This window comes from Balaenoptera physalus (genome assembly GCF_965194825.1).
Source record: "Balaenoptera physalus genome assembly, chromosome: X".
Lineage (NCBI taxonomy): Eukaryota > Metazoa > Chordata > Mammalia > Artiodactyla > Balaenopteridae > Balaenoptera > Balaenoptera physalus.
Window position 1 is genome coordinate 5513671 of NC_138903.1, and position 13543 is coordinate 5527213.

Consider the following 13543-nt stretch of genomic DNA (forward strand, 5'->3'; position numbering starts at 1 on the left):
TCGATGTCAGCTTTCTGCCATTTTACTGTAAGCAAACAGGATTTTCTAAGGCGGGAGACAGTTCATGAAATATGTACTATTATGCCTAAACATGCTCTTCTACTGTCTTACCTCACTGGTGTTCCAGTGAAATTTTTCTCACCAACAAATATGGATACATCTAGGGCAGTGGTTCTCAAGTTGTGGCGGCGGGGGGGGGGGGGGGGGTCTGAGCCCCCTGGGGACATTTAGCCATGTCTGCAGACTGTTTTGGTTGAGGACACCAACACAGAAGGCAGGGACCTAGTTAGTGTTCCTGCCCTGTCACTTAGCCCAGCACTTTAAGAATTACATGTATGTTAAACCATTGATTTGGTTTCTGTTTCCTTCTCACCAAATACACAAGGATAAAAATAAAAGTCAGCGACTTCCTGTAGCAACTGTATAAAGCATTGCCAAGTGTGTATTCAATACACATTCAGACTAGCTCTTTTCATTTTACATTTTATAGAAAAGGGGTGTTTAGAAAATTATGTGGCCTGGCTTCCTTAGAGAATAAATTCTCAACCAGTTTCATTTATGCCTAAAGTTGACTGTGGAGTTTAATGAGAATCTGGCTGTGTATTCAGAACCTGCTGGTGTAGTTGAAATTCAAAGGCAGATTCAAATTTATCTTACCCAGTCTTCAAGATAATGACCAATCTTAAATTCAGTCCTTATTTCACCTTCACAGGGCTAAACGTGAGAAGGTCTTGCTGTAAGAGCATGTTCGCTGTCTGCAAGGAAATTCAGGACATCCTGGCAATGGAGACAGGGTTCTTCTTCCCAAGAGGGACACCATTCTGCAGGACCGCCTTCCTGGGTATATGTGTGTCAAAGAGCATTCATGGATGTCAAAAGACCATCTCAGAGCACATACACGGGGCGTCAGTTTTAAACACAAATTCGATGATTTGTACCAATTCAGACAAGTGCCAGAACACTATCCCTCCGTGGCACGGTTAATTTCAAAGTCATTCCTGCTGAGCTGTGGAGGTGACGTACAACTTTCTTTTAAATAAAGGGTTTACTTCCCTAAGTATGCGTTGCGGGAGGCTAATATTGAAATATGTTTGGATTTCCTGATTGCATGTTTCCTTCCGAAGAAGGATAGCCCAGAATAAAATGTGGAGCTTAAAATGAGTGAGTTCAGGTGCAAGATGTACACATTGGGACATTCAGGGCACAATATGTAAACGGGTCCACAAATCAAGGAGTTGCTAAGGACCCATGACAAGTATTTGCCTCTGTGCCTGGGCCTCCTGGCCGACGCTCCCCAGGGCTGGAATCAGTGCTCTACAGTATGGGGTTACCGGGCAATGTGGGGCTTAGCCCCACCCCCATGGCTCTGCAGGGCACTGCCCTAGTGGGATGTCTCTGCAGTGCCCTGTGCTGGCGGGGGTCCTGGCACTCGGGGGCCTCTGGTGGAAGGGAGCCGCCCTGATGATCTCTGAATGGCCTTTGTCCATGGTCTTCGACTACATATAGGTCCTGGCTTCTGTCTAGACGGCCAACTCATCAAACCTCCTTATCACAAGGTTATCTGGCCAGATGGCAACACCCTTCCTGTTGTGTCCTAAACAGGCTCTCTTATTCTCTCCAGTATGCATAGGCTGAGAATGTTCCAAATCTTTAAGTTCTGCTTTGCTTCTGAGGAACAATTCCATCTTTAAGTATTTCTCTCTTCTTGCGTTTTACTCTAAGTAGCCAAGAGAAACCAGGCTGCTCCTTCAACACTTTGCTTAGAAATCACCTCATCAAATATCCAGTGTCATCACTTGCAAGTTCTACCATCCCCAGAACACGAGGACATGAACATAATCCTGCTATTCTTGGTCAATGTATAACACGGGTGACCTTTCCTCCATTGTCTGATAACATTTCCTCGCTTCCGTCTGAGACCTCATCAGTATGGCCTTTACTATCCAGGTCTCTCTAAGAAGATGGAGGCTCTCTCTACGGTTTGTTTTTTCTTTCCGAGTCGTCACCAGAATCACCGACGGCAACGCAGGCTTTTTCTAACGTGCACCTCTCAACTCATTGAGCCCCTGCCCGTTACTCAGCCCAAAGCCTCTTCCACACTTTTATGTATTTGTTACAGCAGCATCCTCACCTGTCAGTGCCAAGTTCCTCTCTCAGTCTGCTCAGGCTTCTACAACAAAATACCACAGACTGGGTGGCTTAGAAAGGACACAGGTTTATTTTCTCACAGTTCTGGAATCTCAGAAGTCCAAGATCAAGGGGCTGGCAGATTCAGTGTCTACTGAGAACCCACTTCTATGTCCTCACATGGTGGAAGAGGTGAGGGAGCTCTCTGGGGTCTCTTTTACAAGGGCACTAATCTCATTCATGAGGGCTCCACCCTCATGACCTAATCACTTCCCACAGACCCCTGCCTCCAAGTACCATCATATTGGGGGTTAGGATTTCAACACAGGAATCTGGGGGGGGACACAAACATTCAGACCATAGCACTGAATTAAATCACCATGGACATAAGATCCCAAATACTATGGAAATCCAATCTCAAATAAAATGAGTCTTTGGACCACATAATTGGTCCAAAGAGGTTCTCAGAAAATAATCAACTATCACTGCAGCTATCAGATGAAAGAATAATTTTTTCATGCCACCAAAAGTGAGGTTAATATAATTTAAGTATGAATGATCACACAAAAGCACATTGGTGAATGTACACCAGGTCAATGGTTGAAGAGGTATAAAATCAGATGCCTAAAGGCAGCAAAACTTGGTCGTAATCCATTTCCCGAGATTTTAGAGATGTAGGTGAGCATGCTGCTCATGAACAAAGATAAGGGGTAAAAGAAGAAAATGTTTAAGAAAGGGTGAAGCCTACCCAGTCTGCAAAAAGAAAGCTGGGACCTTAAAATTTCATGACAGACTCACACAGGGATGCTGACCAGTGACGTGTGTGGCTTGTTATCTTATTTGTTCATTATTTACTAAATATTGACTGTAATTAACAAGCTTATAGGACTTGACTATTTCATGCACACTTTTACATGATTTTTTCACTTTACTCGCCATGGTAACACCGATTAGCTTTCATTTCCATTTCACAGTTGAGAAAACTGAGGCTCGAACATAATTATCCTCAGAGGACACCATCAGGGAATGACAGACCTAAATAGGAACACTGGGAGATGCACAAAAAACAAGTGACAGGAAAAAGTCTGCAGCTGCCGAAGAGGCAAGAGACTTTTTCTTGCCTCTTTGTTTCGCGGTGCGCAAGGAGAGGGGATTCAGAGCGCCGCCTAAACGAGCTCCAGAGACGGGCGCAAGCCGCGGCTATCAGCACAGACCTCAGAGACGGGCATGAGACGCTAAGGCTGCTGCTGCCGCCACCAAGAAGCCTGTATGCGAGCACAGGTCACTATCCACACCGTCCCTCCCGGGAGCCTGTGCAGCCCGCCACTGCCAGGGTCCTGTGATCCGGGGACAACTTCCCCGGGAGGACACACAGCGTGCCTCAGGCTGGTGCAACGTCACGCCGGCCTCTGCCGCCACAGGCTCGCCCCGCATCCGTACCCCTCCCTCCCCGCGGCCTGAGTGAGCCAGAGCCCCCGAATCAGCTGCTCCTTTAACCCTGTCCTGTGTGAGCGAAGAACAGACACCCTCAGGCGACCTACACACAGAAGCGGGTCCAAATCCAAAGCTGAACCCCGGGAGGTGTATGAACAAACAAGAGAAAGGGAAATTTCTCCCAGCAGTCTCAGAAGCAGCGGATTAAAGCTCCACAAACAACTTGATGTACCTGCATCTGTTGAATACCTGAATAGACAACGAATCATCCCAAATTCAGGAGGTGGACTTTGGGAGCAGGATATATTAATTTTTCCCCTTTTCCTTTTTTTGTGAGTGTATATGTGTATGCTTCTGGGTGAGATTTTGTCTGCATAGCTTTGCTTTCACCATTTGTCCTAGGGTTTGGTCCATCCGTTGTTTTTTTTTTTCACTTAAAAACCTTTTTTTCTTAATAAATTTTTTCTTAATAATCTTTTCCTTATTTTTTATTTTAAAAAATTAAAAAATCTTTTTATCTTAATAATTTTTTTCTTATTTTTTATTTTTAAAAATTAAAAATTTTTTTCTTAATAAATTTTCTCTTAATAATTTTTTTCTTATTTATTGTAAAAAATTAATAAATTTATTTTAAAAAATTAAAAAAAATTTTTCTTAATAAATTTTTTCTTAATAATTTTTTTCTTATTTTTTATTATAATAGCTTTATTTTATTTTATTTTATCCTCTTTCTTTCTCTCTATTTTTTCTCCCTTTTATTCCGAGCTGTGTGGATGAAAGGCTCTTGGTGCTCCAGCCAGGCGTCAGGGTTGTGCCTCTGAGGTAGGAGAGCCAACTTCAGGACACTGGTCCACAAGAGACCTCCCAGCTCCACATAATACCAAATGGTGAAAATCTCTCAGAGATCTCCATCTCAACATCAAGACCCAGCTTCACTCAACGACCAGCAAGCTACAGTGCTGGACACCCTATGCCAAACAACTAGCAAGACAGGAACACAGCCCCATCCATTAGCAGAGAGGCTGCCTAAAATCATAAGGCCACAGACACCCCAAAACACACCACCAGACGTGGACCTGCCCACCAGAAAGACAAGATCCAGCCTCATCCACCAGAACACAGGCACTAGTCCCCTCCACCAGGAAGCCTACACAACCCACTGAACCAACCTTAGCCACTGGGGACAGATACCAAGAACAACGGGAACTACGAACCTGCAGCCTGTGAAAAGGAGACCCCAAACACAGTAAGATAAGCAAAACGAGAAGACAGAAAAACACACAGCAGATGAAGGAGCAGGGTCAAAACACACCAGACCTAACAAATGAAGAGGAAATAGGCAGTCTACCTGAAAAAGAATTCAGAATAATGATAGTAAATATGATCCAAAATCTTGGAAATAGAATAGACAAAATGCAAGAAACATTTAACAAGGATGTAGAAGAACTAAAGAGGAACCAAGCAACGATGAAAAACACAATAAATGAAATTAAAAATACTCTAGAAGAGATCAATAGCAGAATAACTGAGGCAGAAGAACGGATAAGTGACCTGGAAGATAAAATAGTGGAAATAACTACTGCAGAGCAGAATAAAGTAAAAAGAATGAAAAGAACTGAGGACAGTCTCAGAGACCTCTGGGACAACATTAAACACACCAACATTCGAATTATAGGGGTCCCAGAAGAAGAAGAGAAAAAGAAAGGGACTGAGAAAATATTTGAAGAGATTATAGTTGAAAACTTCCCTAATATGGGAAAGGAAATAGTTAATCAAGTTCTCGAAGCAGAGAGTCCCATACAGGATAAATCCAAGGAGAAACACGCCAAGACACATATTAATCAAACTATCAAAAATTAAATATAAAGAAAACATATTAAAAGCAGCAAGGGAAAAACAACAAATAACACACAAGGGAATCCCCATAAGGTTAACAGCTGATCTTTCAGCAGAAACTCTGCAAGCCAGAAGGGAGTGGCAGGATATACTTAAAGTCGTGAAGGAGAAAAACCTACAACCAAGATTACTCTACCCAGCAAGGATCTCATTCAGATTTGATGGAGAAATTAAAACCTTAACAGACAAGCAAAAGCTGAGAGAGTTCAGCACCACCAAACCAGCTTTACAACAAATGCTAAAGGAACTTCTCTAGGCAAGAAACACAAGAGAAGGAAAACACCTACAATAACAAACCCAAAACATTTAAGAAAATGGGAATAGGAACATACATATCAATAATTACCTTAAATGTAAATGGATTAAATGCTTCCACCAAAAGACACAGACTGGCTGAATGGATACAAAAACAAGACCCGTATATATGCTGTCTACAAGACACCCACTTCAGACCTAGGGACACATACAGACTGAAAGTGAGGGGATGGAAAAAGATATTCCATGCAAATGGAAATCAAAAGAAAGCTGGAGTAGCAATTCTCATATCAGACAAAATAGGCTTTAAAATAAAGACTATTACAAGAGACAAAGAAGGACACTACATAATGATCAAGAGATCGATCCAAGAAGAAGGTATAACAATTGTAAATATTTATGCACCCAACATAGGAGCACCTCAATACATAAGGCTAATACTAACAGCCATAAAAGGGGAAATCGACAGTAACACAATCATAGTAGGGGACTTTAACACCCCACTTTCACCAATGGACAGATCATCCAAAACGAAAATAAATAAGAACACACAAGCTTTAAATGATACATTAAACAAGATGGACTTAATTGGTATTTATAGGACGGACATTCCACCCAAAAACAACAGAATACACATTTTTCTCAAGTGCTCACAGAACATTCTCCAGTATAGATCATATCTTGGGTCACAAATCAAGCCTTGGTAAATTTAAGAAAATTGAAATCGTATCAAGTATCTTTTCCGACCACAACGCTATGAGACTAGATATCAATTACAGGAAAAGATCTGTAAAAAATACAAACACATGGAGACTACACAATACACTACTAAATAACGAAGTGATCACTGAAGAAATCAAAGGGGAAATCAAAAATTATCTAGAAGCAAATGACAATGGAGACACAATGACCCAAAACCTATGGGATGCAGCAAAAGCAGTTCTAAGAGGGAAGTTTATAGCAATACAAGCCTACATCAAGAAACAGGAAACATCTTGAATAAACAACCTAACCTTGCACCTAAAGCAATTAGAGAAAGAAGAACAAAAAAACTCCAAAGCTAGCAGAAGGAAAGAAATCATAAAGATCAGATCAGAAATAAATGAAAAAGAAATGAAGGAGACAATAGCAAAGATCAATAAAACTGAAAGCTGGTCCTTTGAGAAGATAAACAAAACTGATAAACCATTAGCCAGACTCATCAAGAGAAAAAGGGAGAAGACTCAAATCAATAGAATTAGAAATGAAAAAGGAGAAGGAACAACTGACACTGCAGAAATACAAACGATCATGAGAGATTACTACAAGCAACTGTATGTCAATAAAATGGACAACCGGGAAGCAATGGACAAATTCTTAGAAATGCACAACCTGCCAAGACTGAACCAGGAAGAAATAGAAAATATGAACAGACCAATCACAAGCACTGAAATTGAAACTGTGATTAAAAATCTTCCAACAAACAAAAGCCCAGGACCAGATGGCTTCACAGGCGAATTCTATCAAACATTTAGAGAAGAGCTAACACCTATCCTTCTCAAACTCTTCCAAAATATTGCAGAGGGAGGAACACTCCCAAACTCATTCTACGAGGCCACCATCACCCTGATACCAAAACCAGACAAAGATGTCACAAAGAAAGAAAACTATAGGCCAATATCACTGATGAACATAGATGCAAAAATCCTCAACAAGATACTAGCAAACAGAATCTAACAGCACATTAAAAGGATCATACAGCATGATCAAGTGGGGTTTATTCCAGGAATGCAAGAATTCTTCAATATACGCAAATCAATCAATGTGATACATCATATTAACAAATTGAAGGAGAAAAACCATATGATCATCTCAATAGATGCAGAGAAAGCTTTCGACAAAATTCAACACCCATTTATGATAAAAGCCCTGTAGAAAGTAGGCATAGAGGGAACTTTCATCAACATAATAAAGGCCATATATGACAAACCCACAGCCAACATTGTCCTCAATGATGAAAAACTGAAACCATTTCCACTAAGATCAGGAACAAGACAAGGTTGCCCACTCTCACCACTATAGTTCAACATAGTTTTGGAAGTGTTAGCCACAGCAATCAGAGAAGAAAAAGAAATAAAAGGAATCCAAATCGGAAAAGAAGAAGTAAAGCTGTCACTGTTTGCAGATGACATGATACTATACATAGAGAATCCTAAAGATGCTACCAGAAAACTAGAACTAATCAATGAATTTGGTAAAGTAGCAGGATACAAAATTAATGCACAGAAATCTCTTGCATTCCTATACGCTAATGATGAAAAATCTGAAAGTGAAATTAAGAAAACACTCCCGTTTACCATTGCAACAAAAAGAATAAAATATGTAGGAATAAACCTACCTAAGGAGACAAAAGACCTGTATGCAGAAAATTATAAGACACTGATGAAAGAAATTAAAGATGATACAAATAGATGGAGAGATATACCATGTTCTTGGATTGGAAGAATCAACACTGTGAAAATGACTCTACTACCCAAAGCAATCTACAGATTCAATGCAATCCCTATCAAACTACCACTGGCATTTTTCACAGAACTAGAACAAAAAATTTCACAATTTGTATGGAAACACAAAAGATCCCGAATAGCCAAAGCAATCTTGAGAATGAAAAATGGAGCTGGAGGAATCAGGTTCCCTGACTTCAGACTATATTACAAAGCTACAGTAATCAAGACAGTTTGGTACTGGCACAAAAACAGAAACATAGATCAATGGAACAGGATAGAAAGCCCAGAGATAAACCCACGCACATATGGTCACCTTATCTTTGATAAAGGAGGCAAGCATATACAGTGGAGAAAAGACAGCCTCTTCAATAAGTGGTGCTGGGAAAACTGGACAGCTATATGTAGAAGAACGAAGTTAGAACACTCCCTAACACCATACACAAAAATAAACCCAAAATGGATTAAAGACCTAAATGTAAGGCCAGACACTTTCAAACTCTTAGAGGAAAACATAGGCAGAACACTCTATGACATAAATCACAGCAAGATCCTTTTTGACCCAACTCCTAGAGAAATGGAAATAAAAACACAAATAAACAAATGGGACTTAATGAAACTTCAAAGCTTTTGCACAGCAAAGGAAACCATAAACAAGATGAAAAGACAACCCTCAGAATGGGAGAAAATATTTGCAAATGAAGCAACTGACAAAGGATTAATCTCCAAGATTTACAAGCAGTTCATGCAGCTCAATAACAAAAAAACAAACAACCTAATCCAAAAATGGGCAGAAGACCTAAATAGACATTTCTCCAAAGAAGATATACAGATTGTCAACAGACACATGAAGGAATGCTCAACATCATTAATCATTAGAGAAATGCAAATCAAAACTACAATGTGATATCATCTCACACCGGTCAGAATGGCCATCATCAAAAAATCTAGAAACAATAAATGCTGGAGAGGGTGTGGAGAAAAGGGAACACTCTTGCACTGTTGGTGGGAATGTAAATTGATACAGCCACTATGGAGAACAGTATGGAGGTCCCTTAAAAACTAAAAATAGAACTACCATACGACCCAGCAATCCCACTACTGGGCATATACCCTGAGAAAACCATGATCCAAAAAGAGTCATGTATCAAAATGTTCATTGCATCTCTATTTATAATAACCAGGACATGGAAGCAACCTAAGTGTCCATCATCAGATGAATGGATAAAGAAGATGTGGCACATATATACAATGGAATATTACTCAGCCATAAAAAGAAATGAAATGGAGGTATTTGTAATGAGGTGGATGGAGTTAGAGTCTGTCATACAGAGTGAAGTAAGTCAGAAAGAGAAAAACAAATACAGTATGCTAACACATATATATGGAATATAAGGAAAAAAAGAAAAAAAACGGGTCATGAAGAACCTAGTGGCAAGACGGGAATAAAGACAGACCTACTAGAGAATGGACTTGAGGATATGGGGAGGGGGAGGGGTAAGATGTGACAGGGTGAGAGAGTGGCATGGACATATATACACTACCAAATGTAAAATAGATAGCTAGTGGGAAGCAGCCGCATAGCACAGGGAGATCAGCTCGGTGCTTTGTGACCACCTAAAGGGGTGGGATAAGGAGGGTGGGAAGGAGATGCAAGAGGGAAGGGATATGGGGATATATGTATATGTATAACTGATTCATTTTGTTATAAAGCAGAAACTAACACACCACTGTAAAGCAATTATACTCCAATAAAGATGTTAAAAAAAAAAGTGATAATCCAAGACAGTGTAACAAGACACAGACACACGGACACCCACACACACACTTTGAGGTACAGGCTTCTAGTTGGATTTTCAGGTACACAGACAGTCAGTGTGTAATAAAAGGCAGCAGTCGGCTTGTGGATAATGAAGAGCTTGGCATTAAAAACAAAAACAAAAACATCTAGTAATTAAGAGAATAAACGAGGCATTGATTAAAAATCACCAATATTTAGTACTCTCCCACATTCCTGTCCTGGCTAGCAATTGATCCTTGACATGCTCTACCTCTGGCTTCAATCTTAATCTCCGTCTGTCACCTACAGACTTCCCAGATCATAGACATTAAACCCAAGGCTGAGGGATCAGAGCCAGGCAAGCAGAGCTCCCAGGAGACGCCAGTTACAAACTGTGGGCTGCTTCTCCTCTTGGCTTCTGGAACTCAGCGCCCTCCGGTCTCTAGCTAAGGAACTGGGGGAGTGGCCGGCACCTTTCTTCTCTCCGCCGACACTGAATGAGGCGGTCAGAACCACCACCCCAGACAGCGGTCTCCCACTGGCCTCTTGCATCAGAACACAGCATGTCACTGCCCAGCGTGTGTGTGTGTTGGGGGGAGGGGGAGATATTTTATTTTCCCTTCATATTCTTCTCCCTCCCTCCTGCAGTCTTCACCAGCCTTACTTTCTGAACTACATGCTCATGAGTATTCCAGGCATACATTTCATACATTTTTATAGCCACCATCTGCTGTCAAGGAACCATCTAGCCTTCCTTTCTTTGAGTTTCTGCAAAAGGTTAGAGCATTCTACCAAACATTTAAAGTGCTTCTCGTATAACCTGGGATACATGTTAATTATTCAATTATTCTCCTTACAAGGTATTACACATTTGTGCCAACTAGTTCTCTTCTGTTCAATGAACTCAAGTAATTACACCAGTTCTCTGAGTACTTATTATCGAAAACAAGGCAAATCAAAAAAGTCCTGTTTGCTTACTGCAGTAGTTTGCTATGGCTGCTATAACAAGTTACCACAAATCGAAAGGCTAAAACAACACAAATCAATGTATGATCCTAGGGTCTGGAGGTCGGGATCCAGCACGGGCCGGATCCACCTGGGCAAAAAAAATCCAGGTGCTGGCAGGGCTGCATTCCTTCCTGCAGGCTCAAGGGGAGACTTGGTTTCCTGCTCATTCAGATACTGGCAGCATTCAGTTCCATTGGCTGTAGGACTGAGGTCCCTCTGCCTCACTGGCTGTCGAGGGGAGCACCTGTAGTGCCCTCCTCATACAAAGGCTCCTGCATCTCAGAACCAGCAAACGTCTCCATTTTTAAGGACACATGTGATTAAATTAGTTTGGGTCGGCCCAGATAACCCAGGATCACCTCCCCATCAAGACCCTCACCTTCACCCCATCTATACAATCCCTTTTGCCATGTGAGACGCAGTGTTCACAGGTCCTGGGGATTACAGCGTGGACATCTTTGGGGGACGTTATTCAGCTCACGACACTCCCACATGAAAGGAATTAAGAGGGTGATTTTTATCTCGCGTTGGGGGAGGGGGGCACGGCTACCAAGCAGAATGTTAGAGGCCCGGACTGTGGTCCCAGCTGGGCCACTAACGAGCTGAATTACGTTTTGTCCAGGTCATTGCACATGAAGGATCCAGCTTCTTCATTCTTTTAATAGATGCCATCTTAGTTCATTGATTTATTCATTCCCATTCACTCACGGAGCACAGGTTGATAGAGATGACACTGTGCCAGGCGCTGGGAATACAGCAGTGGACAGAACAGCAGTCCCTGGACCCTCCTACCCCCCCACCCCGAGCTTACACTCTCGTGAAGGAAGACAGACAAAAACTAAGTAAACAGAGCAGTAAACTACGTATGCGGAACAGTGGTAAGTAAATCAGGGCGGGATGTAGGAAACATCCGGGGCTCGGCCACTGTAGATACAGTAGCCACGGCCAGACTCAAGGAGAAGGCAGTAATTGTGGGTAGAATTCCCCTCTTGTTTCATGATAGGATGATAGTCTTTTGCTCCCAACCTTGTTCTCTTACCAACAAGAAGAGGTATTCTAACCACTGCAAGCCTGATGTATCTGCGTTGGCATTGACAATTTGTGACAATTCAGGCATGGATTATCAGCTTCTCCCTTTCTATTTTTTAAGTCTACACAAGAGTATAATAATATTATAGAAAAATATTTTTCTAAGATGGAATGACTATTAATGTATAAGTGAGAGACGGGAGTGAAAATATTCTAATCTCTTAAGTCACAAAGTAATTTTACTTGTCAGCTCAACATTTCATTAGGTATTTCAAATCATATCATTCAAACATAAAATTCGAACAGTGAGTTTTGATAGTAAAAATCAATGCATTTATCATCTAATTCAGGTGGAACTTGTAGCTCCCTCAATCCATCGCCTGCTGCTGTATCCAAACACGCGTTCTTTGTATCACCTGAAGCTTGCTACGATTCCCACAAGAGGAAAAAGAAGAAAATAGCTTGGCTTTTCTAAGAGAAGTGCACCCTTTCCAAATTAAAATATTTAATGTATTACCTTAGCAATGCACTGTTATTTGCAAATCAGCTGAACTATTTCCCAGAGACAATGATTTCCCAACCAACTTTCACATGTGTTTGGATAGGAAGGCATCAATGCAAAATGGAAGAAAGGAAAGGGAACATTAGAGTGAAAAGGTAAGAGACCCGGATTCCCGCTGGCAATCAGCACACCCTGGGGTGTGTCACGCAAAATCTTTCCACCCATTTCTTCTGTTAAAAAAGCGACAAAAGGACAGTAATCTCACCTGTCCTGCCTGACTTACAGGACTGTGGAAGGACTGCATACGGTAGTACTGAGACAAAGTCTTACACAAACTGCAGAAGTATTATCTACATCAACGTAAGGAATGGTTCATTGCTACTCAAGTTTAATCCCAGGATAAACGTGAGCACACGGAACGTCACGAGAAAAAACACTGAGCTACTCCGGAGGCCTCTGGGGGCCGCCTGCCATGAGGTGGCCTCGGAGGGATACTGGAGGATGCATCCGTCAGACGCATGATTTATGGGGCATGTGCCATCTATCAGGCGTGGTATGCAATGCTGGATCTGAAGAACGCGGGCGCACTCGCTGTCTGTGGAAGTACGTATATCAGAACTTGCTCATTTCCTCCAACAAGGAATGCGGCCGTGTTACCTTAATGAGGCCCTCCCGGGAGGGAAAACTGGAGACTAAGTAGTTTTCTCTGGTCTCGGTGTTGGTGATGGAGACGTGCAGGCGGTCATGAGCCAGCTCGTGTGCGTTGGGAGGGAGAATCGCCTCCACTCCGCTCCTGAAGAAGAAAAAGGGACCCGCGTGTCGGGCTGCGCCCCACTGGCCTGCAAGCCTTGTAGCTGCCCAGACTGGAGACCCGAGAAAGAGCCCGGAGACAGTGACAGCGACACCTATGGCTTACTGGATGGGGGAATCTTACATGTCCAAAGCAAAAGAGTCCTGGAGAGACACCCCATCATGGTCGGCAGGCGGCAGACAGGACAACGCAGCCATCTTCGCTTCCCCGGGGGCGAA

At 42.0% G+C, this 13543-nt stretch overlaps 1 protein-coding gene across 19 annotated transcripts in view; it reads right to left on the reverse strand.

Annotated features, from left to right (window-relative positions):
* Positions 1 to 13543, reverse strand: part of LOC309652461 (patatin-like phospholipase domain-containing protein 4) — a 110847-nt gene that overhangs the window by 89828 nt on the left and 7476 nt on the right. For all 19 annotated transcript variants that reach the window (XR_014258707.1, XR_014258708.1, XR_014258709.1 and 16 more), the window contains one exon: positions 13172 to 13307. Coding sequence is in view for 16 of the 19 variants with exons in the window: in XM_082446299.1 (XP_082302425.1) it covers positions 13172 to 13307 (136 nt within the window). In the remaining 3 variants the exon portion in view is untranslated. The remainder of the gene's footprint in view (positions 1 to 13171; positions 13308 to 13543) is intronic.